General features: G+C 42.0%; 1 protein-coding gene and 1 long non-coding RNA gene across 3 annotated transcripts in view; one reads left to right on the top strand and one right to left on the bottom strand.

Annotated features, from left to right (window-relative positions):
* The window catches only part of BCL7C (BAF chromatin remodeling complex subunit BCL7C), a 39685-nt gene that overhangs the window by 10744 nt on the left and 3190 nt on the right, over positions 1–25751 (bottom strand). The window contains exon 6 of one of the 2 annotated variants that reach the window (XM_036927240.2): positions 25145–25340. The exons of the other annotated variant lie outside the window; for it this stretch is intronic. Within the exon in view, the coding sequence (XP_036783135.1) occupies positions 25215–25340 (126 nt within the window). The 3' untranslated portion in view covers positions 25145–25214. Of the gene's footprint in view, positions 1–25144; positions 25341–25751 lie in introns of those variants that run through there. 2 annotated transcript variants of the gene reach the window in all.
* On the top strand, positions 14560–19671 carry LOC130679154 (uncharacterized). The gene is made up of 3 exons (XR_008992176.1): positions 14560–14633; positions 14869–14955; positions 17905–19671. It is a non-coding gene; the product is annotated as an uncharacterized LOC130679154 (long non-coding RNA).

Consider the following 25751-nt stretch of genomic DNA (forward strand, 5'->3'; position numbering starts at 1 on the left):
TGTGTTACTTCCTGCTCATTAGATACCACGTTGTCAATAGAGTGGACCAGCATGGTGTTTTGTGGGATATTAAGATGATCAGGACCTCTGCAGACTGTATTATAGCAGAGCAGAACTGACAGAGCCCTGAGGCAACCTGAAGACACACGGTGCCCTTACCACCTGAAAGGCAACTCCTCTGGTGGACCTTGCATATTGGCAAAGAGAGAAAGTGAGGTCAGTAGCTGCATGCCAAATACCAGGGCTGTGTTAATTTGCTCAGGGAGAGATACCAAATCTGGGACAACAGCTGTAATTGGAATCATCACCTGATTAAATTCATGATGGTTCACAGTCATTCCCTAATATCCCTCTGACTTCTGCGCAGGCCAAACTGGTGAGTTAAGTGGGGGGTATGTGATAGGTCTCACCACCCCTGTTTCTTTCAACTCTGACAACGGCATGAATCTTTGAGCTTCTCCCAGGGATGTGGTCTTTTTACTGGTTTGCTGTCTTTGTTGGGGGGAGAAGTTCCAGGGACTTCACCGAGCCCTTCCTTTAGGCCCCCAATCCGTGAGTCAGAGAGCCTCTATGGGGATTCTTCCATTGTGTCCGTTTCCAATTTATTGCCTCCAGCAATTCACACTTCAGAGATAATGGGCTGGACTAGCACGCATTTCTCCTTGCTCTGAATGTGACATTAAGCTTTGTCAGTAGAGGGTGCTGGAGAGACGTTGAAAGAGAAAGGCTATGCGCTTTCTGGTTCTGGTCTTGTTTTCATTTTTCTTGCTCTAGCAGCATTTTGAAGGGGCACATGTATGTGGGCACATCCAGTGGTCCTTTGTCTTAGATGTACGTCCAGAGTGAGAAGTCCTTTGGGGAGCTCCCAGCCCCCAGCTTGCAACCACTTCGACACACTTTCCAACTGTAGACATCACAACCCCCAGACCAAGCTGCTATTGCAGTAAGTGGATTTCTGACACTTGGATTATTTTGCACACTCACCTACCCTCGTGCAGGGGCCTTGACCCTCGTGCAGCTCTCTCTAGCACTGAACTCCTGCAGAGCAGGCTTTTTCCAGCACTTTATTTCTGCTGCACTCTGGTTTTCTCCAGCATTGTGCTCTTACCAAGTCACTTTCTCTGTTTGACTTTGGCAATGGCATGGCTTGCCACAGCACTTGATTCCTCTATTGGTGCAGCTTTCTCCAGCACTGGGCTCTTGCTGCATATGCATGATTTAGGGCTTGGCTCCTGTAATGGCATGACTCTCCAGGGCTTGATTTCTGCACTGGCAAAGCTCTTTCCACCACTGGGCTCCTGCAGAGTACACTTCTTACAGTCTTGGTTCCAGTGGTGCTCAGTAATTATCAGCTTCACTTGACATCCCAGAGGGCATATTTCCAGGAAATTCCTTTGGTGAGATACATCAGTGACTTCTTTACCATGCCCTTTCAAATGACGTCTCAGCCCTGGCGGGAGAGGACTCTTTCTTGGGTACTCAATCTCAGCCCTGCGGATAGTAGCTGATAATTGTATCTGCTACTTCTGTATGAGAAGCGTGTTTAGCTCTCACGAGCCAAATTATCTAGTATTCTGAGCCCTTATTAGTAATCCTTTTTGCTCAACTTTCCCTTGTGGCTTCTGTCTCCTGATTCGACCTCGAATGATATAGAAATTGGCACTAGGAGTGCTGCCAGACAGACCCAGATGGGATTTTGCAACTGATTGACCATACTCATGGGCAAGCAGTGCTGAGTTCTTTGCCAGTGGGATATGGTATGCTACTAATCCACAGTATGCAGTGGCCTAACAGTTAAAACTGTCACCTCTGGTTGATTGTAATGAAGTGCAAACTGGAGCACATGCCTTGGGGACCCAAATGGCTGCTGCCCTTGACTGCTCTGGTAGTAATGATGACTAATGACTGTGATATAGGATGCATTATTTTCAGTACATAGGAGCAATTACAGAGAGAAAATGACAAACTCAGGTCTTCTAACTCCGAGCATAAGTGACAGTCTAAGAATCAGGATGCTTCCATGACAGTTCTACAATTTCGAACTTATGAGGACCCACAGCTGATATTGATAAAAGTCAAACACAAAATTTTATTGTGTAGGTTGCTGAATTATGACAGTTGAAACCAGATTTATTAGCTTTATCAAAGGAAAACTAGGCATTGATCTGTAAATAATAGGATCTAGAAGTCTGGGATGGTGCATTTGGTTGGTCCCATATGAAGTAGACAATATTGAACTCCAAAGTCATTCTGCATCTCCCTTGCCAGTGGTAGTAGCTTGCCCTTCTGTTTCTGAAGACACTGGCTTTCCTCTGCCTTAAAACCCTTGATAACCTCACCTGGGACAAATACCTTGAAAGAGGATCTTCATTCCCCTTAAAATACACAAGTTCCTTCCTGCCACTAAACCTTTAACTAGGGTAAATTTCAGCATGTTCCAGGGGGACTGGTACACACTATGATCCAGGATGAAACAGCTTACACATGACAAGAATTGTAATATATTACTAATATATAGGCAAAAATTTAATATAATGAAAGTGTGTGAGAATGGATTCTAAGGGCGTTAGGCCAAACGAGGGCACAATATAGCACTATATAGGGCCAGATTCATCTACATGGGTGCATTTACTAGGGATTCCAGATTTAATGTGCTAGTTCATATGACTGAAGTTGGCTCTAAGAAGTTACTTCATTAGTGGACTGAAAGTTGTACTTGATGGTAGCCTACTGTTAGTGAAGTTAAAATGCCAGAGTTTTCCTGGCACCACATGAAAGAAGAAATCCAAAAGCTTAGGGTGACAGACTGGATTTGTCATATGGAATTTGTCAGCTGTATTCTGTGAGAGTACCCAGAAGACACTTCCTTTGCTAAGGTATTGAAGGGAGCGCCTCCATCCTTGAAAAGCTCTCTGGTTACTCTCCCTTGTAGGCCAGGCATAGCTGTAAGGGATACCATTGAGATGGGTTCCTTAATCTCAGCAGGTATGATGTGATCCAGGCAAGGTGAACACATCAGTCATATGGGGCAGCAGGGACCTGATTTCTTAGTTTGCAGAGGTCTTCAGAAATTGGTAATTGATCACAGTATCTCTACGAATGAAATAGATAGGCAACCTACTCTAGTATTGCTTAATCTGTTTCCTTGTTGATAATCTCTCTAGTTATTCTATCCATTATTGAAACTAGGGTATTGAATTATCCAACTATTATTGTTGAATTACCTATTTCTCCCTTCAGTTCTATCGGTTTTTGTTTCATGTATTTTGGGGTTCTGTTGTTAGGTACATATATGTTTAAAATTATCTTGTCTTCCTATTGGATATCATGTCTTCCATTTTTATCTTTATAAAATGTCTCTAGTAACAAGTTGTCAAATTGTTTTATCTGGTATTAGTATATCCACTCTACATCTCATCTCTTATGGTTACTTTAGCATAGTGTATCTTGTTCTGTTTCTTATTACTTTCAACCTATTTGTGTCTTTGATTATAAAGATAGCATATAGTTGTATCATGTTGGTTTTTTAAAAAAAATCTGTCAATCTCTGCCTTGACTAGGATTACATTTAATGTTATTATTAATAATATAGAATTTACATCTATCATTTTGCTATTTATCTATATGTATTAACCTTTTGTTCTATTCCTCCGTTACTGCTTTCTTTTGTGTTAAATATTTTCTAGCATTCCATTTAAATTCCTGTTTCTTTTTTTGGTATCTGTAATCTACAATTACATGAGCAACATTACGGTTACTAGACTTCCCCATTGTCAAGTCCCCACCACATACCCCATTACAGTCACTGTCCATCAGCATAGTAAGATGCTATAGAATCACTACTTGTCTTCTCTGTGTTATACTGCCTTCCCGTGCCCCCCTCCCCCCTACATTATGTGTGCTAATCATAAAGCCCCTTTTTCCCCTAATGCCTCCTTTTCCAACTATACTCCCCAGTCCCTTTCCCTTTGGTAACTGTTAGTCCATTCTTGGGTTCTGTGAGTCTGCTGCTGTTTTGTTCCTTCAGTTTTTGCTTTGTTCTTATACTCCACAGATGAGTGAAATCATCTGATACTTGTCTTTCTCCACCAGGCTTATTTCGCTGAGCATAATACCCTCTAGCCCCATCCATGTTGTTGCAAATGGTAGGATTTGTTTTCTTCTTATGGCTGAATAATATTCCATTGTGTATATGTACCACCTCTTCTTTATCCATTCATCTACTGATGGACACTTAGGTTGCTTCCACTTCTTCGCTATTGTAAATAGTGCAATGATAAACATAGGAGTGCATATGGGCTCCTGCATTCTTAGGGTAAATTCCTAGGAGTGGAATTCCTGGATCAAATGGTATTTCTATTTTTAGTTTTTTGAGGAATGTAGGAGGGTTCCCCTTTCTCCACATACTCACCAACGTTTGTTGCTGTTTGTCTTTTGGATGGTGGCCATCCTAACTGGTGTGAGGCGATATCTCATTGTGGTTTTAATTTGTATTTCTCTGATGACTAGCCATGTGGAGCATCTTTTCATGTGCCTGTTGGCCATCTGAATTTCTTCTTTGGAGAACTGTCTGTTCAGGTTCTCTGCCCATTTTTTAATTGGATTATTTGCTTTTTGTTTGTTGAGGTGTGTGAGCTCTTTATATATTTTGGATGTCAATCCTTTACTGGATCTGTCATTTATGAATATATTCTCCCATACTATAGGATGCCTTCCTGTTCTATTGGTGGTGTCCTTTGCTGTACAGAAGCTTTTCAGCTTGATATAGTCCCACTTGTTCATTTTTGCTTTTGTTTCCCTTGCCTGGGGAGATATGTTCATGAAGAAGTTGCTCATGTTTATGTCCAAGAGATTTTTGCCTATATTTTTTTCTAACAGTTTTATGGTTTCATGACTTACATTCAGGTCTTTGATCGATTTTGAGTTTACTTTTGTGTATGGGGTTAGACAATAATCCAGTTTCATTCTCTTACATGTAGCTGTCCAGTTTTGCCAACACCAGATGTTGAAGAGGCTATCATTTTCCCCATTGTATGTCCATGGCTCCTTTATTGTATATTAATTGACCATATATGCTTGGGTTAATATCTGAACTCTCTATTCTGTTCCACTGGTCTGTTCTTGTGCCAGTACCAAATTGTCTTGACTACTGTGGCTTTGTAATAGACCTTGAAGTTGGGAAGCGAGATGCCCCCTGCTTTATTCTTCCTTCTCAGGACTGCTTTGGCTATTGGGGGTCTTTTGTGGTTCCATATGAATTTTAAAAATATTTGTTCCAGTTTGTTGAAGAATGCTGTCAGTATTTTGATAGGGATTGCTTTAGGCAGGATGGTCATTTTGACAATATTAACTCTGCCTATCCAAGAGCAGGGATGAATTTCCATTTATTAGTGTCCTCTTTAATTTCTCTCAAGAGTATCTTATAGTTTTCAGGGTATAGGTCTTTCATTTCCTTTGTTAGGTTTATTCCTAGGTATTTTATTCTTTTTGATGCAATTGTGAATAGAATTGTTTTCCTGATTTCTCTTTCTGCTAGTTCAGTGTTAGTGTATAGGAATGCAACAGATTTCTGTGCATTAATTTTGCATCCTGCAACTTTGCTGAATTCAGATATTAGTTCTAGTAGTTTTGGAGTGGATTCTTTATTTCCTTGTTTCTTATACTCTATTCACTTGAGTTACTTTCTTAACCCACTTGTTCACACTAGGATTACAATTAACATCTTAAAACAATCTAGTTCACATTAACACCAACTTAATTTCAATAGTATACAAAACTTTGTTCCTTTATATCTGTTTCCTCACTCCTACCTTGTGCTATTATTGTCATCAAGTTACATCTTTATGTAAGTCCATAAACACAGTTTTACAATTATTGCTTTTTGTTGTCTTTAAAACATATAAAAGAAAAAAATATAAACAAAAAAATCACTTATACTGTCTTTTCTGTGGACTTACATAATTCCCCTTATTGGAAACTTTTTTCATGTAGATTTGAATAACTATCTAGTCCTTTCATTTCAGCCAGGACTCCCTTTGTATTTCTTTTTTCTTTAACATTTTTTTTAAGAACATTATGTTTACTAGGCTCCCCCCTTCACCAAGTCCCCCCCACATACCCCTTCACAGTCACTATCCATCAGCATAGTAAGATGCTGTAAAATCACTACTTGTCTTCTCAGTGTTGCACAGCCCTCCCCGTGCCTCCCACGCACTATACATGCTAATCGTAATGCCCTCTTTCTTTTTCCCCTGCCCTTATCCCTCCCTTCCCATCCATCCTCCCCAGTCCCTTTCCCTTTGGTAACTGTTAGTTCATTCTCGGGTTCTGTGATTCTGCTGCTGTTTTGTTCCTTCAGTTTTCCTTTGTTGTTATACTCCACATATGAGTGAACCCATTTGGCACTTGTCTTTCTCTGCCTGGCTTATTTCACTGAGCATAATACCCTCTAGCTCCATCCATGTTGTTGCGAATGGTAGGATCTATTTTTTTCTTATGGCTGAGTAACATTCCATTGTGTATATGTACCACATCTTCTTTATCCATTCCTCTGCTGATGGACATTTAGGTTGGTTCCATATCTTGGCTATTGTAAATAGTGCTGTGATAAACATAGGGGTGCATCTGTCTTTTTCAAACAGGATTGCTGCATTCTTAGGGTAAATTCCTAGAAGTGGAATTCCTGGGTCAAATGGTATTTCTATTTTGAGCATTCTGAGGAACCTCCATATTGCTTTCCACAATGGTTGAACTAATTTACATTCCCACCAGCAATGTAGGAGGGTTCCCCTTTCTCCACAACCTCGCCAACATTTGTTGTTGTTTGTCTTTTGGATGATGGTGATCCTTACTGGTGTGAGGTGATATCTCATTGTGATTTTAATTTGCATTTGTCTGATGATTAGTGATGTGGAGCATCTTTTCATGTGCCTGTTGGCCATCTGGATTTCTTCTTTAGAGAACTGTCTATTCAGCTCCTCTGCCCATTTTTAAATTGGATTATTTGCTTTTCGTTTGTTGAGGTGTGTGAGCTCTTTATATATTTTGGATGTCAATCCTTTATTGGATCTGTCATTTATGAATATATTCTCCCATAATGTAGGATATCTTTTTGTTCAATTGATGATGTCCTTTGCTGTACAGAAGCTTTTCAGCTTGATATAGTCCCACTTGTTCATTTTTTCCTTTGTTTCCCTTGCTCAGGGAGATATGTTCATGAAGAAGTCACTCATGTTTATGTCCATGAGATTTTTGCCTATGTTTTTTCTAAGAGTTTTATGGTTTCTTGACTTACATTCAGGTCTTAGATCCATTTCGAATTTACTTTTGTGTATGGGGTTAGACAGTGATCCAGTTTCATTCTCTTACATGTAGCTGTCCAGTTTTGCCAGCACCATCTGTTGAAGAGACTGTCATTTCCCCATTGTATGTCCATGGCTCCTTTATCATATATTAATTGACCATATATGTTTGGGTTAATGTCTGGAGTCTCTATTCTGTTCCATTGGTCTGTGGCTCTGTTCTTGTGTCAGTACCAAATTGTCTTGATTACTGTGGCTTTGTAGTAGAGCTTGAAGTTGGAGAGCAAGATCCCCCCCACTTTATTCTTCCTTCTCAGGATTGCTTTAGCTATTTGGGGTCTTTGGTGGTTCCATATGAATTTTTGAACTATTTGTTCCAGTTCATTGAAGAATGCTGTTGGTAATTTGATAGGAATTGCATCGAATCTGTATATTGCTTTGGGCAGGATGGCTATTTTGATGATATTAATTCTTCCTAGCCAGGAGCATGGGATGAGTTTCCATTTGTTAGTGACCTCTTTAATTTCTCTTAAGAGTGCCTTGTAGTTTTCAGGGTACAGGTCTTTCACTTTCTTGGTTAGGTTTATTCCTAGGTATTTTATTCTTTTTGATGCTATTGTGAATGGAATTGTTTTCCTGATTTCTCTATTAGTTCATTGTTAGTGCATAGGAAAGCTACAGATTTCTGTGTGTTAATTTTGTATCCTGCAAATTTGCTGAATTCCGATATTAGTTCTAGTAGTTTTGCAGTGGAGTCTTTAGGGTTTTTTATGTACAATATCATGTCATCTGCAAATAGTGACAGTTTGACTTCTTCTTTACCAATGTGGATTCCTTGTATTTCTTTGTTTTGTCTGATTGCCGTGGCTAGGACCTCCAGTACTATGTTGAATAACAGTGGGGAGAGTGGACATCCCTGTCTTCTTCCCGATCTCAGAGGAAAAGCTTTCAGCCTCTCGCTGTTCAGTATGATGTTAGCTGTGGGTTTATCATATATGGCCTTTATTATGTTGAGGTACTTGCCCTCTATGCCCATTTTGTTTAGAGTTTTTATCATGAATGGATGTTGAATTTTGTCGAATGCCTTTTCAGCATCTATGGAGATGATCATGTGCATTTTGTCCTTCTTTTTGTTGATGTGGTGGATGATGTTGATGGATTTTCGAATGTTGTACCATCCTTGTATCCCTGGAATGAATCTCACTTGGTCATGGTGTATGATCCTCTTGATGTGTTTTTGAATTCGGTTTGCTAATATTTTGTTGAGTATTTTTGAATCTACGTTCATCAGGGATATTGGTCTGTAGTTTTCTTTTTTGCTGGGGTCTTTGCCTGGTTTTGGTATTAGGGTGATGTTGGCTTCATAAAATGAGTTTGGGAGTATTCCCTCCTCTTCTATTTTTTGGAAAACTTTAAGGAGAATGGGTATTACGTCTTCTCTGTATGTCTGATAAAATTCCGAGGTAAATCCATCTGGCCCGGGGGTTTTGTTCTTGTGTAGTTTTTTGATTACTGATTCAATTTTGTTGCTGGTAATTGGTCTGTTTAGATTTTCTGTTTCTTTCTGGGTCAGTCTTGGAAGGTTGTATTTTTCTAAGAAGTTGTTGATTTCTCCTAGGTTTTCCAGCTTGTTAGCATATAGGTTTTCATACTATTCTTTAATAATTCTTTGTATTTCTGTGGAGTCCGCTGTGATTTTTCCTTTCTCGTTTCTGATTCTGTTGATGTGTGTTGACTCTCTTTTTCTCTTTATAAGTCTGGCTAGAGGCTTATCTATTTTGTTTATTTTCTTGAAGAACCAGCTCTTGGTTTCATTGATTTTTTTCTATTGTTTTATTCTTCTCAATTTTATTTATTTCTTCTCTGATCTTTATTATGTCCCTCCTTCTGCTGACCTTAGACCTCATTTGTTCTTCTTTTTACAATTTGATAATTGTGACATTAGACTATTCGTTTGGGATTGTTCTTCCTTCTTTAAATATGCCTGGATTGCTATATACTTTGCTCTTAAGACTGCTTTTGCTGTGTCCCACAGAAGTTGGGGCTTTGTGTTGTTGTTGTCATTTGTTTCCATATATTGCTGGATCTCCATTTTAATTTGTTCGTTGATCCATTGATTATTTAGGAGCATGTTGTTAAGCCTCCATGTGTTTGTGAGCCTTTTTGCTTTCTTTGTACAATTTATTCCTAGTTTTATACCTTTGTGGTGTGAAAAGTTGGTTGGTAGGATTTCAATCTTTTGGAATTTACTGAGGCTCTTTTTGTGGCCTAGTATGTGGTCTATTCTGGAGAATGTTCCATGTGCACTTGAGAAGAATGTGTATCCTGTTGCTTTTGGATGTAGAGTTCTATAAATGTCTATTAGGTCCATCTGTTCTAGTGTGTTGTTCAGTGCCTCTGTGTCCTTAGTTATTTTCCTTTTGTATTTCTTGTAGGACAATTCTGCTAGGAGAAAATTCTTTCTGTTTTTATTTATCTGGGAATGTTTTAATTTTTCATTATCTTTTAAAGATATTTTGTTGGATGTATATTTCTTGGTTGACAGTTTTGTTCTTTCAGCATTTTGAATATATTATCCTACTGCCTTCTGGCCTCCATAGTGTCTAATAAGAAGTCAAATGTTAATCTTATTGAGGATCCCCTGCACATGGTGAGTTGCCTTTTCTCTTGCTGCTTTTAATATTCTCTCTTTGTCTTTCTACAGTTTGACTATGATCTGAATTGTCTCGATGTGATTTGTTTATCCTGCTTTGAACTTCTTGGATGTAAAGATTAATGGAGTTTTCTGTTTTGTTTTATCAAATGTGAGCTTTTGTCCATTATTTCTTCAAATATTCTTTTTCCCCCTTTCCTCTCCTCTAGGACTCTCATTACATGCATATTTGTACACTTGATGGTGTCCCACAGGTCTCTGGTGTGCTATTCATTTCTTCATTCTTTTTTGTGTGTCCCTGAGATTGAATAATATCAATTCCCACCTTCAAGTTTGCTGATTTTTCTGCCAAGTCAAACTGATATTGAGCCCCTTTAGTTAATCTTTCATTTCAGTTATTGTTCTTTTATACATTTTAACTCTGGAGTTTCTGTTTTTTTAACATATATATATTTCTACCTACTTATTAATTTCTCTATTTGGCAAGACATCATTCTCATACTTTCAAATTTTTAGATATGGTTTCCTTTACTTTGCTGAATATATGTATAAAACTGTTTAAAGACTTTGTCTAGTAACTTTAGTGTCTGGGCTTCTTCAGGAAGTTTCTCTTTTGACTGCTTTCTCCCTTTGCATGAGCCATACTTTCCTGTTTCTTTGCATGTCTCATAATTTTTTACTGAAAGTGACATCTTAAATACTATAATGTGTCAACTCTGAAAATCAGATTCTTCCCCTCTTCAGGCTGTGTTGTTGCTGCTGTTTTGCTTTTGTTAGTGACTTTTCTGTAGACTAATTCTGTAAAGTCTGTATTCTTTATTTGTGGCCACTAAAGTCTGTATTCAATTAGCTTAGTGGTCAGCTAATGGTTGGACAGAGATTTCCTTAAATGCCTTCAACCAGTAAGTTTCCTCATCTTTTCTAAGGGTCTCTATGTTTGTGTGCACAACACTGCTTTAACCTTCACTTGCTGCTTGCACAGAGCCTCCAGGTCAGCTATAGGTGAGAGCTTAAGGTCTTCTCAGGTCTGTCCTGACATGCTTTCAAGGACCATCTAAGAATTCCCAGGGATATTTCAGAGCTTTTCAAAGCCTTAGGGTATCTCATTCCCTAGCTTTTCCTTTTAACTTTTTTTTCTTTAGCATCTTGTTGCCATCAACTGGTATCACCTCAGGCAGCTGTGATGTTAAGCAATTGCCACTGATTATTTGTTTAAAATGCTCTAGGGTTGTGTCTGTTATCACAGGAAGAATTCTAAGTCAGGTGAAATAAAGAAAAACCCAGAGAGTAGAGCTTTTCAGAGAGGTATCAGACAGGCCAAACAGTGACACTTCTCTGGGGATGGAGCTGTTATAGAGCTTTGAGCCCATCCTTCCCCTTCCAGTTGCTGCCAGGCCATTGGCTTTCACAGCTTAGTTAAGAGGTTTTTATTGTTCAAGGTTGCTATGGACTTGGGAAGAGGAGAATGGGCAAGTTAAAATTCCACAAAGTTCATGACTGTCACTAGGATACAGCTGTTTTTCTTAAGTAAACACTCCTTGTATTGTAGTTAGCCTTTGGTTAATTTCCAGAGTTCTGAAAAAGCTGATTTTGACCACTCAGGGTTCTCACTGACTTTATGGAGGAGTGGATTTTTGGATGTCCTTAGTCTGTCATTCCAGAAGTGTGTCTCTCCTGCTTGATCTATACAATAGGAGAAACCCTAAGTCTGATAGCCAAAATCCTGACTTGAGTTGCCGGCTGTGACTCTTCACAGTCTATCAGTAGTTACCAGACCAAAGTCAATAACACACCCAGAGCCCCTTGCAAAGTAATGCAAAGTGTCCTTGAGAAAGGACCCTGCACCACTGCTGCAATAGCTCATCATAAATCTTCTTCTAAGCCTTCCCCAGAGGGACCTATGTCCATTTAGGAGGGTGTCTGTTCACTGGAGAAAAGGAAATATACAGACCTTTCTGGGATTAGAAATTGGCAGCTCTATGTGGGCACTTATTCCTGGAGGCCCAAAATGCCACTTTGGCCTGCTGTTCAAAGTAGGGGCTTACAGGAGTCTGGTGATATATGGAGTCCTCGTCCAGGTCAATTCACTGGGCTCAGGTGGCCCTCGGGCCCATCACATGGTATCTCCTCAATGCCTGAATTTGAATTTAGAATAGATAGACTTGGCAATTGGCACAGACACTAATGAGAGACTCAGAGATACTAGAAGAGATATTACATCACATAAAAAATATAAGGGAAAGGAAATCATGCCATTAAATGTAAATTTGAAGGACAGATCCAGAAGACCTAACATTCAAATAACAGGAGTTCCAAAAGAAGAGAAAAGTAACCGTTGGACAGGAAAATTTGAGTCTGAAAGTTAAAAGAACTCACATGACTAAAGGTAAGCACCTAGACACATCCTGATGAAATTCCTGAACTTTAGAAATAGAAAAAAAACATATGCTTCCAGACAGAAAGACTGGGTTACTTATAAAGTAACAAGAATCAGATTAGTTTAAGACCCTCTATCTGCAAGCTAGGTAGGAGACAGTAGAACACTGAATGCTAAGAGAAATAGAATGTAACTGAAGAATCAAAACCAGTCATTGTGTCACTTCCCAACCAGGACAAAGACATCTTCTGGCAGACAAGATTCAGTGCATGTATCATGTGTATGCTCTTTCTGAGGGAACTGCTCAAGAAATTCCCTCAATAGTGATTGAAAGCTCATGATAAAGATGAAGAGGCAAGGTGGCAGAGGTGAGCAATGAATCTTGCAATGTATGTGTATATATATAGCTTGGATGGTAGAAGATTGAACTGTAAATTTGTGCTTTAGGTGTTTAAAGATTCTTTTGCAGACATAATTAACTTTAGTGAGAATCTTAATAATAGATTAGAAAAAAAATTGTAAGCTATCTTAATAAAACTCCAGAAGTGGGGAGAGTGGGCAAGTTAAAAACATTCTCAAGGTATCAGTTTTCAGGAAGTTGTGAAGCAGCAGGCAGGCAAAACATGTTGGTGAAGGAGTAGGATTAATACCATGTACTAATACAAGTTAAGGATAATTATGACTGTTAGGAAAGAGAAGATAAACACTAGCAGGTTAACAAAAGGGGAGAAATGGTAATACATAGCAACTTAACTAAGCCCACAAAAGTTAAAAAAACAAAATAGCCAACAGGAAAACATTAATGAAAAATACATAGTAAATGTAAAATAAGATGGTAAAGGAAAAAGTACATATCCGTGTTGTTTTAACCCACTAGATTTGTGGTAATTTGTTACAGCAACAGAATACTAATACCACACACACACACACACACACACACACACACACACACACATTTTTTAAATTTGCCATCGCATTACGACCTCAGCTTCACCTTCCTTCTCAGTTTTACTTTTAAGCTAATTTACACAGCTTTCTCACAGACCATCACTTTGTAAATCAATAGTCATGGGGAGAGAATGAGTGGAAAGAGCACTGAACTTGAAGATAAGGGACCAAAACTATAGGTCTAGCTTTGCACTAACTTGCTGTGTGACTCTGAGCCTGTTGCTTTCCCTCTCTCTGAGCCTATTATTTTAATTGAATTTATAATTATAATTATAAATTGAACAAAATATTTACCTAGGCATTGTTTGGGGATATAATTCTTCCCCAACCACAAAATCTTATATAAAATTCTTAAATATAAGGAATTACTTCTTTCTGTTCAACTTTTAGGCAACTATGAGAATTTCAGATCCAGTATATATCAGTCTCAAGTCATTCCTTGTTATGACCTTGGGATTTGGAGCTATAAAGTTAAAAAGGCAACAAACATTCCACAGAAGAATCTCTCTTTTAGAGGGTACGTTACCTGTCCTAAAATAACCTATGGAAAAGAATGAATCTTAAAACATTTAATGAAAAAAAGGAAGGGTATGTAGAATACCATTAATAGAGGAAGTAGTTTTAAATTATTTAAAGAGTTGCTTATTGCCTAGCCAATGACTTTCAGCATAAGAAAAAACATCTATAGGATTTTTCATAGGTTTATATATTCCATCTAGCTGCTGAGTGTTCATGTGGAGGCTCACAGACACCTGGGACATTGGTCATGCCCTTTGAGACCCATGGAAGTCATGGGGTCCCTGGAACATCCTTTTTCCTTAGAAGTGGCATATTTACTCCCTGCACAGTGACCCCACCAAATTCCTGATATGGGCTCTTATGGTGCCTGCTGTTTCAGTTCAGTTTTTCTGGATCCAACTTTCAAACTTCCCAAAAGATTAAATCTGATCAGCTGAGTCGGCATGATCCAATTAGGCAGTATTTCCAGGCCCAAACACCTTAAGGCCACCAGGCCAGCCTACAGGAGTCCACTGGCATTCTGGGCAGGATGTTTGTTGTATGGGTGCCTGGTGAATTACAGGATAAGCAGCATCCTTTGGCCCTGCTGACTGCATACTTGTAGCATACTTGGAAATTATGACACTCAGATTGCCCCATCCCTTCTGAGTGCTCAGGCCCAGTGCTGCCCTGCTGAGAATCACTGCAATGGAGAGTTAGGTTCAGATGCTGATGCCTGTGCCCATCGTGGATATGAGAAGAGGAAAGCAGGGTGTCATGACATTTGGTCCTTTTACTCAGATGGAACTGCAGATGTGGCTGCCACATGAATTAGCGGGACATCTCCTAGTACAAGGTACTGATTTCCTTAACTGGAATTTCTCCTACCTTGGGGTTTAAATCAGAGAAAGAATACTGTACAAATAGAGACATTCTATGAGGGAAGAGAACTGATTTTTATTTTATTATAAAAGCAGTATATGTGCATTGTAAAAAGTTAAATACAGATGAGCAAAAATAATAACACTATATTCATACCTAGAGATTGCAATTGCTAACACTTCAAATTGCTCTTTTCTGTCTTTTCTAAGAGCTTGGCATGAGGCCTACCACAGAACAGAACCTGCATGACTGCTGAAGGAATGAACAGAAATGACTCCTTGCCTTCAAACCAGGAGGTAGGATGAGATGACTGCTAAGAAAATGCCCTTCTAAAAATCTAGAGAAGTAGGGCAGTGAATGAAAGCATGACCTCTAGCAGATGTGTGCAGGTATTTGCATGCACATGATATATGCTCATATATATAGCGCTCAGTTCAGGGCCTGGCATATTATGAAGACCCAGTGAATGGAGCCATTGTTACCATCATGTCCTTGTTCCCTGTGCAGGCCCAAGGAGTCCCATCTCCTTTTCCCCAAACTACCTGAGTGGGAAATCCAGGTCTGAAGGTGCTCAGACTCCTCTTTGGAAAGGAGGGTCTTCAATTCTGCCTCCCAAATAGCACAGATTGCTTCAGGAGGGTACCAATATATAGAGAACCCTAAAATATTGTTGTAAATGATAGACGAAATCATCTGACTTCAGAGTATGTCTTCTGTGTTTGAGATCATACCTTCTGAAATCAAACTATGGATTCAAATCTGCCTTTTACTATTTACTAGCTGTGAGACCTTAGACAAGTGACTTAACTTCTCCATGCCTCAGTTTTCCCATCTGTAAAATGGGCATAACAGTAGTACTTACCTTACAGAGCTGCTAAAATGATTTTTGTGACATTAATGCATATAGAGATCTTAGAATATTACCTGGATCAATATTAGCTCTTTTGTTTCATATGGTCAAAAATTACTCTTAGATCTAAGTTTCATGGAGTTAGGGTTGAGACTCTCACTCAGGCCAAGTAACAACAGATGGACCCTAATTGTCTTTGAAGGAAGACAGGTGTGGTTAACTTCCAGTTTGGGTCCAAGTTGAATTGCACAGCTCTAAGAGGAGAGTTAAATAAATGCTGACAACAGTACAGCAGGATTTGGCTGTTCTGTCTCCTATATGCTAAGGTTGTTAAAGTTAAGGTTTAAAAATTAAGTTCTCACTGCCCTTGAGGAAAAGGAAACTAGTTTTTTGGAAATGGGCTCTGAGTTTAATGCACTGTGAAAGCCCACAGTAGTGAACGTGAAGTGGAATAAGAAGGGTTTGATGGTGGAGACAGAGGGTGTTGGTGAAGCAATGACAGGATAGAAAAGCCCTTGGCCTGGAAGGGGAGAGACAGAGTCCTGGTGCATGCCCCATGGATGTGCTCCACAAAAATAGCAGGTCCTGAGAGCAGGTGGCTGCCCGATATTCCAGGAAACATGGGACCCTACATATAAGGAGTTTCAGCCAGCTCAGAGATTCGGATGCCCACATGTGGAACAGGGCAGAGCCAGGGGCTGTGGGCTTGCAAAGTGATGCCAACAGCAACCAAGATGAACCAGATTAGAGTCTTCCCAGCGCACGCGCACACACACACACACACACACACACACACACACACACACACCGTTATCCAGGCAACACCTCCTGGATTCTGCTGTGACCTTGAGAGAAGAAAAGAGGCCCAAAAGTAACAGAAATGAGATTTTTGTCCAGAGTCACAAATTAAGTTGTTTTATAGAAATATTGGAATATTCATTTGAAGGGGTACCCAAAGCAATTTAACCAGCCCCATTCCCATGTTTTGGTCTAGCAGTTAGACTCCTCTCTGAAACCTGATAGTCCATTCCTCACCCCGTTTTACTTCCAGACTTGGTCAGAAGGTGGTGTTTGGATTTAGACAGACCTTAGGTTAAGTCTAGGTTCTGTCACTGGTTGTGTGACTTTGTACAAGTTACCATATTTAACTTTTCTGCACCTGTTTCTTCATCAGTAAAATGATGTGCTTCCTCACAGAAGTTTTCAGGAGAGTAAAATGGACTAATAGGGTGGTTTTCAAACTATGTCCTGGAGACCCTCAAACCAGACAATCTAGTGGTTTCCAAACTTCATTCCTATCCCATCTTCACAATTTTTAGACATATTTGCACCACCTGTACTATTTAATCTTGTCTTTTAAAAAATAACAACTCACTTTTTTATGGAAGCAAATTTATTAAAAAAGGAAACTTCATGTCACTACCATAAACAGGAAATACCTACCACTTACCCTAGAATGGTAAAAATAAATACAACAAAATCAAAACAATGCTATTCAATTCTATGGTTACAAGCCAAAGCTCTTAGCTAAAGTTCTGGACTTTGTTTTTTTTTTTTAAAAAAAAAAGAGATTATCTTAGTCACAAAAGGCCACATATGCCCTATTGAAATGTCCAGAATTGGTAAATTCATAGAGACAGAAAGTAGATTAGAGATAGCCTAGTGCAGGGTGGGGCTGGGATGGGAGTGACTGCTAATGGGTATGGTTTCTTTTGAGGGTGACGAAAATGTTCTAAAATTGACTGTGGTGATAGTTGCACCAACTATGAATATACTAGAACCACTGAATTGTAACACTTTAAATGGAGAATTGTATGGTGTGTGAATTATATCTCAATAAAGCTGTTCCTAAAAAGAGAAAAGAGTGTTAAATCTGATTCTCTGTCCTTGAGGAAAATGAAAGGATGCAAAGACACCTGATCCAGGACCACTATCATTTAACTTAGTAGGGTCTGTGAAACCACTCCCTGCCAACCCCCAGATCTTCTCCCAGTGGCAAACTTTTGCCCCTTTGTGAAAGGATTCAGTCGTGACCAAGCATTCAATGTCTGCTAATATTTCCAAAAACAGATCTGCCAATCAAGTGAGACAAACTTACGTTTACAACCCTCCCTACTTCGCCACTGACTTCATCATGACTCTGGATAGAATCGCCTTGCACCCCACTTTTCTTAGTTGTAAAATGTGGGTAACAGCGCCCACCTCAGGAGGCAGTAAGAATGAGAGGATACGCCGGTACCGCCCCTAACACGCCGCCGTGAACTTTCAGCTAGAAATCAAGGGATATGGCTTTGAACTATGCCTCCGCCCTAACTAGATAAGCTGGTGGGGAAGCGGGCCTTTGCTATTCCAAAGTAAATTCCTCTTTCTGGGTGTTTTCGTGACGTTACAACAGGGAAACAGCGGATTCCAGGCTGCAATTTGAAGAAACCTCTGTCCTCGTCTAGCACCAGGATCCTCACGGTTGCATCACAGCAAGGGAACCCCAAGCCCAGAGGAGCTCGGATGCTGCCCACGGTCAAAACTGCTAGTCCGGCACTCCGAGGACAGGGACCCGTCGGCGGGGGCCTGTTCTAGGAGTCCCGGCTATGCCGCCGCAACGCAGGCTGTGCCTTAGAAATAGAGCCCCGCACCCAAAGCGCGGCTGCCCGCGGGAAACCCGCGGCGCGCAGGTGAGGGGCCACTAGGAACCGCCCTTCCCTTTGTGACTGCGGGCTACCAGCCGCTGGCACCGGAAGTCCGCCCGCGGCCTCTCTAGGACGCCCCGCTTGGCGCTCGGTGCCCTTAACCCTTGCGACGTTGCGGCAAGCTCTCCTCGCGCGCTGCCGCTTCCCAGGCACTCTGCTCGCCTTTGTTTCTTCTGGGCTTCGAAAAGGCTGAGGGGAGAAGGGCCTGGGGATCCCATTATATGGACAAGACCAGTGAAGCAGCCGAGCCAGAGCCGGGGCGTCCCGTTATGGGCTATTGTCATTTATCCCAAATAGCCTCCCTACAGCTCCCTCATAATACCTTGAAATACATACATTAAAACTTCAACTGGGGTTATTACAGATTACAACAGATTTTACTTTCTTTTCTTTGGCACTGCATTTCCTACATTATCTAGAGTGCCTGTGATCCTACGGGGGATGCTAAAAATGAAAGGTTGGAAATAATTCACCTTACAAAAAATTGGTTTACATATATCTTGTCACATGCATGTTCTGCACTTGGTTCACATATGGCTCAAAGACAGATGACCCCAAAGATAAGGAAAAGATTATTGGCTCCATGTTTCAGATGAGACAACTAAGGTTCAGAGAGGGAAGTGACTTGCCCAAGATCACACAGTACTTTATCAGCTGAATCGGGAAAACCTCCATTCCTATTCTGTGGCCTGACCCTTCACTACAGAGCTGCCTCCTAGAGCTGATAGGAGGAATGGAGGGGAACCACAGAAAAGTCACTGCCAACTGAAAATTAATAGACAAATGTAAGGGAATGGAAAGTAAGTTACTGTGCTCTACCCTTGGGCTTGCCCAGTGTGGGGCCCTGGGTCACTAATCAGATCCAGCCCTACCTTCACAGCAGGGCAGGGACCCAGTCAAGTGATGTGGGGATTCTGCCTGTTGCTGAGTATGCCTTTTCCACTTATGCCTTTGAAACTAGGAAAACAACCACAAGATGGGTTTGGGGACCCATTGGCCCACTGTGAGATGGACCTGAGCTCAGTGAGGTTTTGGGTCTCAGGGAATCAAGAGTTGAATGCTAAAGTACACATGTGACCAGGAGTAGGATTTTGCCAGTGGAGAAAGGGATATGTGCTTGCTTTTGTTCCTTTATTCATTCACCATTAGTGAACACCTACTGTTTACCAGGTACTGCACGAGGCCCTAGGAGGACAGAAATGAACAACATGGCCTTATTCTAGCAGGGGAAATGAGATGTGAGGTTAAAGAGGAAGTACAGTGACTGACTAGGTTCTGACCTAGTTTGAGGGTCAGGGAACCTTCCTGAAGGCTGTGAGATCTAAGCCAAGGCCTGGAAGATAAGGAGGCTTTGGTGAGGAAGAAAGAGAAAGGGAGGAAGGGAAGAGTTTCCCAGACAAAACGAGCAACAAGTGCTAAGAAGGAAACTAGCCTGGCCAGCCTCAGTGTGTTTAAAGTTCCATGTGTTAGATGGTAGAGAGCTCAGGGGAGGGGGAGAGAGAGGTGGGGGGCCAAATTGAGCAGGTCCTTGTCTGCCATGATGAAGAATTTGGTGGGAGAACTGCATAGGCAAAAGCAGGTGTAAAAGGGTACCTGCCAGACAGAAGGAAGAGGCTGAAGAGGTGAGCAGAGGCCAGCACCTGGAAGGCTTGGTCATTAGCCTGTAGACCATGCATATGAACAGAAATGAGCAGAGTAACACACTAGGGAGTGGTGGGGACTGGTTACTGGAGAGCACATGCCCATCTCCAAGGGCAGCCAGTGCTCCCTACCCCCTGGTAGGTTGGAGGTAGACTTGGCATCTCAGGTCTGCCTTATCAAAATAGGGAGTCAGATTTTTATATGAAATTACTTGATTTTAAATGTTGGCAACATATTCAACACCATTTGAGCAAAACAAATCATATCTACAGGCCAGTCATTCCCAAACTTTGTAGCATATCAGCATCACCTGTGGAGCTTTTAAAAATCTGACTGCCCAAGTCATATACTATATGAATGAAAACGTCTGGAGGTAGAAGCCAGGCATCAGAATTCATCAGGTGGTTCCAATGGGCAGCAAAGTTTGAGAACCACTGCTATAGGCTTAGTATATCCTTTGGGTTGCCAGGTAAAACCATAGGGAGCCATGGGAAGTTTTAGAGCAGGGAAGGAGCAGATTAATTGAGTTTAGGGAAAATCAGTCTTCATGAGGGATTGTAGTCTATGGTGAGAAAGGGCCTAAGGCCATAGGGGCAGTTGTGGGATCCTGCTAGGGTGACTAACTATCCCAATGTGCCTAGGACTGAGGGGTTCCCCAGGAATGGAACTTGAAGTGCTAAAACCTGAAAGTCCTGGGCCAACCAGGATACTTGTTCACCCTAGATTCTGCCCCTGATATAGTTCTATCTCCACAGATTTCTGGGGGACTGATGCTATAGACTCTACCTTCTAGAAAGGCTCCTGGGAAAAGGCTATTCATCTCCCTGGGCTCTACAGGCTTATGCAGGGGACTAGAGACAGGGAGAGGACCCGGACCATCTGCTGTCCACCAGACAGAGCAATCCTAGTCAAAGCCAAGTCTATGGACTGTAACCCAGTGACAGAAAGGAACAAACTACTGATCCAAGCAAAAGTATGAATAGTTCTCAATAACATCATGCTGAGTGAAAACAGATGCAAAGGAACACATACTGTATAATCCCATGCATATGAAGCTGTAGAATAGATTAACCTAATCAAAAACAAAATCAGAACAGTGGTGGCCTCTGGGGAGTCCTTGGGGAAGGGTAAGAGGCAACAGGTTGTCGTGATATAGGTGATAAGAGCCTGAATTATGCAGATGTATGCATTTGTTAAAAATTACAGATCACACAGTTAATACCTTTGCATTTTGCTATATGGATACTTAGCCTCGAAGGAAAGACAAATCTGTAAGTAAATACTGGACTCTAGTTAACAACATGCATGCTGAAGTGTTTACAGGTAAGTATAGCATTGTTTGCAAGTTATTTTGAAATGTATCAAGAAAATGATAGGTTGGTAGATGGATGCATATGGCTTGTGATGAAGCAAATACAGAAGTTATAGAATCTAGGTGGTGGGTATATATACATGGGTGTTACCTGAACAATTCTTCCTATTTCACTGTGTGTTTAAAATTTTTTATAATAGAATATTAGGGGGGAAAAAACTCTAAATTTTATCATGTTACTCATCTGCTCAACCCCTTCAATAGCTCTTCATCTCACCTGGAGTAAAAGACAAGGTCCTGACCATAGCCTCCAAGCAGGATGATCCTACATTCTGGTTTTCCCAGGTTTCCCCTATTGTCTGGGCTTAATTATTAATCTGTCCTCTTTATTCTTAAAATTTGAATGATAGATATGTTCCTGCCCTGCCTCTGAGGTCCTACCTGACCCCGCGGCCCACTGCTCTCTCCCTCCCTCCCCTGCTTCAGAGGTACTGATCTCATTTCCAGGCACACTCCCCCTTAGGGCTCTTCCTTCTGCCTAGAATGCCCTTCTCCCAGATACCTGCATGGTTCTCTCACTTTCTTCAAGCTTTTCTTCAAATGTCTCCATAGGCCTCCCCTGAGCTCCCTATTTAAACTTGCAATCTGCTCTTTCCCCATCTCCCTTACTCAGTTTTCTCAAAGTACTTATAACTTCTTACATGTGGTATCATTTACTGAAGGTAAGCTCTGTGAAGGCAAGGATTTTTTTTGTTGTTTTGTTTATGCTTTATCCCCAGGGCCTAGAATAGTGCCCAGCAAACTGGAAGGGCAAGATAAACGTTACTCTGAATAAAGGAATTCCCCCACTCTCAATCTGTCTCTTTCTAAAGAGCAAAGCCAATGCAGATCACCACAAGGCAGTACCTAATGCTCATGAAAGGGCAGAGGAGGGGGAGGGGGCAGAGGTCATGAGGAAAGGAGAAAAGACATCACCAGGAAGCTGAGGTTTGAAAAACATCTCCCAGATGAAGAGGGTATGACAGGAGCAGTCCCGGCCCAGCAAATAGCATGAGCAAAGTCCTAGAGAGGAGACACAACAGAGTGCACCTGGGGACAATTATGAGCAGTTCTCAGGGTGAGTGTGCAGGGATGGGGTGGGGTGACAAGGCGCAGGCTCCATCCTGCAGTTAATGAGAATGGGAGGTTTTCACTGGGGCAGAATCATTGGCAGATTTGGCTTTCGGAGGCTGCCCGCCTGCTCAGTGGGAATTACCTAGGGCAGAGACTCAACAGGATATGGTGGCTCACAGAACCCTGTGTTCTGGGTGCTCTAATCTTGGCCAACTCCTGGGATTGTGGGGCCATTTCTGGGCAAAGGGGGTGGTAGGGACAGGATGAGAGGAAGATGAGGCTGAGGGTCTGTGGGACATCCAGTGGAGATATCATGCAGGCATTTGGCTCTTTGAGTCTGGAGGTAGGAGGCAGAACTTAGAGGAAGAGACTTGGAAACTGTTAATTCAAGGAGTAGGTGGGAATTCGCAGGAAGCATGTTCATGAAGGGAAGAGCTAGGTTCACAGATATTTAAGGAATCAGGACGAGGAGAGAGTGGAAGCATGAGAGAGGGAAAGAGAATGGGGGAAGAGGCGAGGGCCCAAGGCCAGGGGTGAAGGTATTCCTAAAAGAGAGTATGGACATTGGAAAGGGTGCAGAATGTGGGGGGAGGTGGGGAGGACATGGCAAGGTGATGACCAGGGTGTGGATGGAAGAGGTGGCTTTTAAACAAGGTCACAGAGTGGACCGTAGAGAGGGTGAGGGCAGGCCTGGGCTAGCAGACAGTTGCCTGGGTTCTGGGGTCAGAACCTTTCAAGGCTGCCCAGAAATGGACTCCTTCTGCCCAGTCTCACTGACAAATGAGTCTCTGGCCTCTATCCCTAAACCCTCATCTGTAAAATGGGGTAAAAGGAAAAGCACCTGCCATTTATTGAGTACTTACTGTGTGTCAGGCCAAGAATTCTCTCTCCATGTAGTGCCTCACTTAATCCTCACAATAGTCTCACCAGGTTGTTACTATTATCGCTATTTTACAGATGAGAAAATTAGGCACAGAGAGGTTAAGTCATTGCTCAAGTCACACAGCAAATGAACAGAGATGCTGAGATTCAAATCCTGAGCCTGAATTCTGGGACTTAATACCATACTATTAACCCATAAAAGGCACTTTACAGTTTACAGAGTACTCTTATCACCTCATAGGATGGTTGAGGAGAATAATGAGATGACCACCACATCCAGTAAATGGCTGTGATTATTACCATGTATAGCAGGCTGACAATGGCCTCCAAAGTTGTCCACACCCTAATCCCCAGGACCTGTGAATATGTTATTTTATGAGGCAGAGGAGGTTTTGTAGATGTGATTAAGGATCTTCAAGTGGGGAAGAGTATCCTGGATCATCCAGATGGGCCCAATGCAATTACAAGGATCTCAGGCAGAAGAGGCAGAGGAGATGTGATGATGGAAGCAGAGGTGGAGAGATGGGAGGATGCTAGGCTGCTGGACTTGAAGATGGAGGGAGGGGCCACAAGGCAAGGAACACAGGTGGTCTGTGAAAGCTGGAAAAGGCAGGGAGACAGACACTCCCCTACAGCCTCTGGAAGGCACCAGTCCTGCTGATGCCTTGACTTTATTTTAGCCCAGTGAGACTAATTTTGGACTTCTGACCTCCAGAATGGTAAGATAATAAATCTGTGTTGTTTTAAACCACTAAATTTATTGTAATTCATTATAGTAGCAACAGGAAATGAATATACCACATCACTGCACAATTGGCTCCCCTGGCCAGTCCTGGCTCAACTATTACTACTGCAGCTGCTATGAGAAAACACCCTGACGTTTTTTAATAGCTCTTTAAAGTTCCAACTTGCTCCTCTCTGAACCTCAGTTTCTTCCTTTGTTAAAAATAGAAATAGTGCTAATACATCTGACTGACTCTCTTTTAGGCTCAGAGTGAAGTAACCTACTATTATTTGAAGGTTTCCAAAGCCACTGGGGTAAATGAGGCCTAGTTATTGTCCTCACTGTTCAAATGAACACACTAAGGCTTACAGGGGAAATGGCCTGTGTAGAGCCACACAACTAGTGAGTAAATAGAGCCAGGACTTGAACCAGGACTTCTGACTCCAGATGTACCACACAAAGGTTCATGCCGTAGAGCCCAGCGCAGGTGCCACCTCCTCAGAGAAGCCTTCCTAGATAGCTTCAGCCAATTCATTTATTCATTTGTTCATCAAACAGTCGCTACGACTGCTCTATGCCCAGTGTGGTGCTAGGTATGGCTGGGCACCAAGTTCTCCCCTCAGGAGCCCACAGCCTAATGGTCAAGACAAACACACAAACCAATCATCCCAAACAGCCTGAAATGCCGAGACAAAATGAGGGAAGCACAGCGGGTTGTGGGAGCCCAAAAGAGGGAAAACTGACTGAGCCTGTGATCAGGAAAGGCTTCCTAGAGAAGGTGGTACTTGAGCTGAGGGTATGTAAGACTCAACCAGAGTGTGAACAGGAGTTCCAGTGGAGGAATGGCTAAACAGTAGCAGGGAAGCATGATGCTATAGCTTCCCGAGGGCAGGGAATGGGTTGGGTCATCCCAGATCCCCAAATCCCTCTGGGCCTCCATGTTCCTATGTATGAACAGGAATCATGGGTCTAGCTGCCCAGAGCTTTGGTAATTGCTGGGCCCAGGAAAAAGTGAAGCAGGAAGAGGGGTCCTGGGATTCCCTGAGGAGGAGGGTTAAAGGTCAGTAAGGATCAAAGGTAAGGAGGACAGGGAAGAGGGAGGGAGTGTTAGGGAGGCAGGATCCTGGCTCAAGCCCCCATTCCATGTCTGACTCACTGCATGACTGTAGGAAGGTCCTCTTAGAGCCTTAGTGACCCCATCTGAGAAATGGAGCACGAGACAAAACTGTCTCCAAAGACCCTCCCCATCCCAATGGGGAAATGACATGACACAAAATTACAAAAGGGTCTTTATTTGTAAAAAGCCAAAAGAGCCCCTGGAGTGACAGAACAGGCAGGCCAGCTTCTCAGGGGTCAGGGGCATTTGGGCAGATGCGCTTGAGTTGGGGGGCGCCCTCCGAGTCCTCTGTGTCACCCTGGGCTGCCTCAGGGACAGGTGGCACTGGCTCAAAGACAGGGTAAGCTTCGGGGGCCTAAAGAGGAAGGGCGGATAGGTGTGAGCTCCACCCAAACCCGGGAGTGTAGAATCCTAGCCTCTGCCTTGTCCAGAGCCTCCCTCCACTCCACTCCCCTCCCGGGCTAAGGACCTAGGATGCAGATGAAGTAGGACACTGGAAACAACACCGTTTTGAGGGAAGAAGTTGATATTTGATATTTGTGGAAAACGCATCAAGGTAGTCCTTGTGGGAAAAATCAGAAGTTTTTGAAGGACTTTCTTAAGCTAACTTTATAGTTTAGGATATATATTTTTAAAAAAACATGGAGGAGTACCATAATCTTTTCAGGCTTTTAATGGTCTTAAATCAGCCCCCACCCAGCCCTCAGGACTTTGCCTTAAAACACCTTTTTCTTTTCATTCCCAAGAGCCCAGCCTCTGAGCCTTT

The sequence above is a fragment of the Manis pentadactyla genome, chromosome 10, assembly GCF_030020395.1.
Source record: "Manis pentadactyla isolate mManPen7 chromosome 10, mManPen7.hap1, whole genome shotgun sequence".
NCBI lineage: Eukaryota > Metazoa > Chordata > Mammalia > Pholidota > Manidae > Manis > Manis pentadactyla.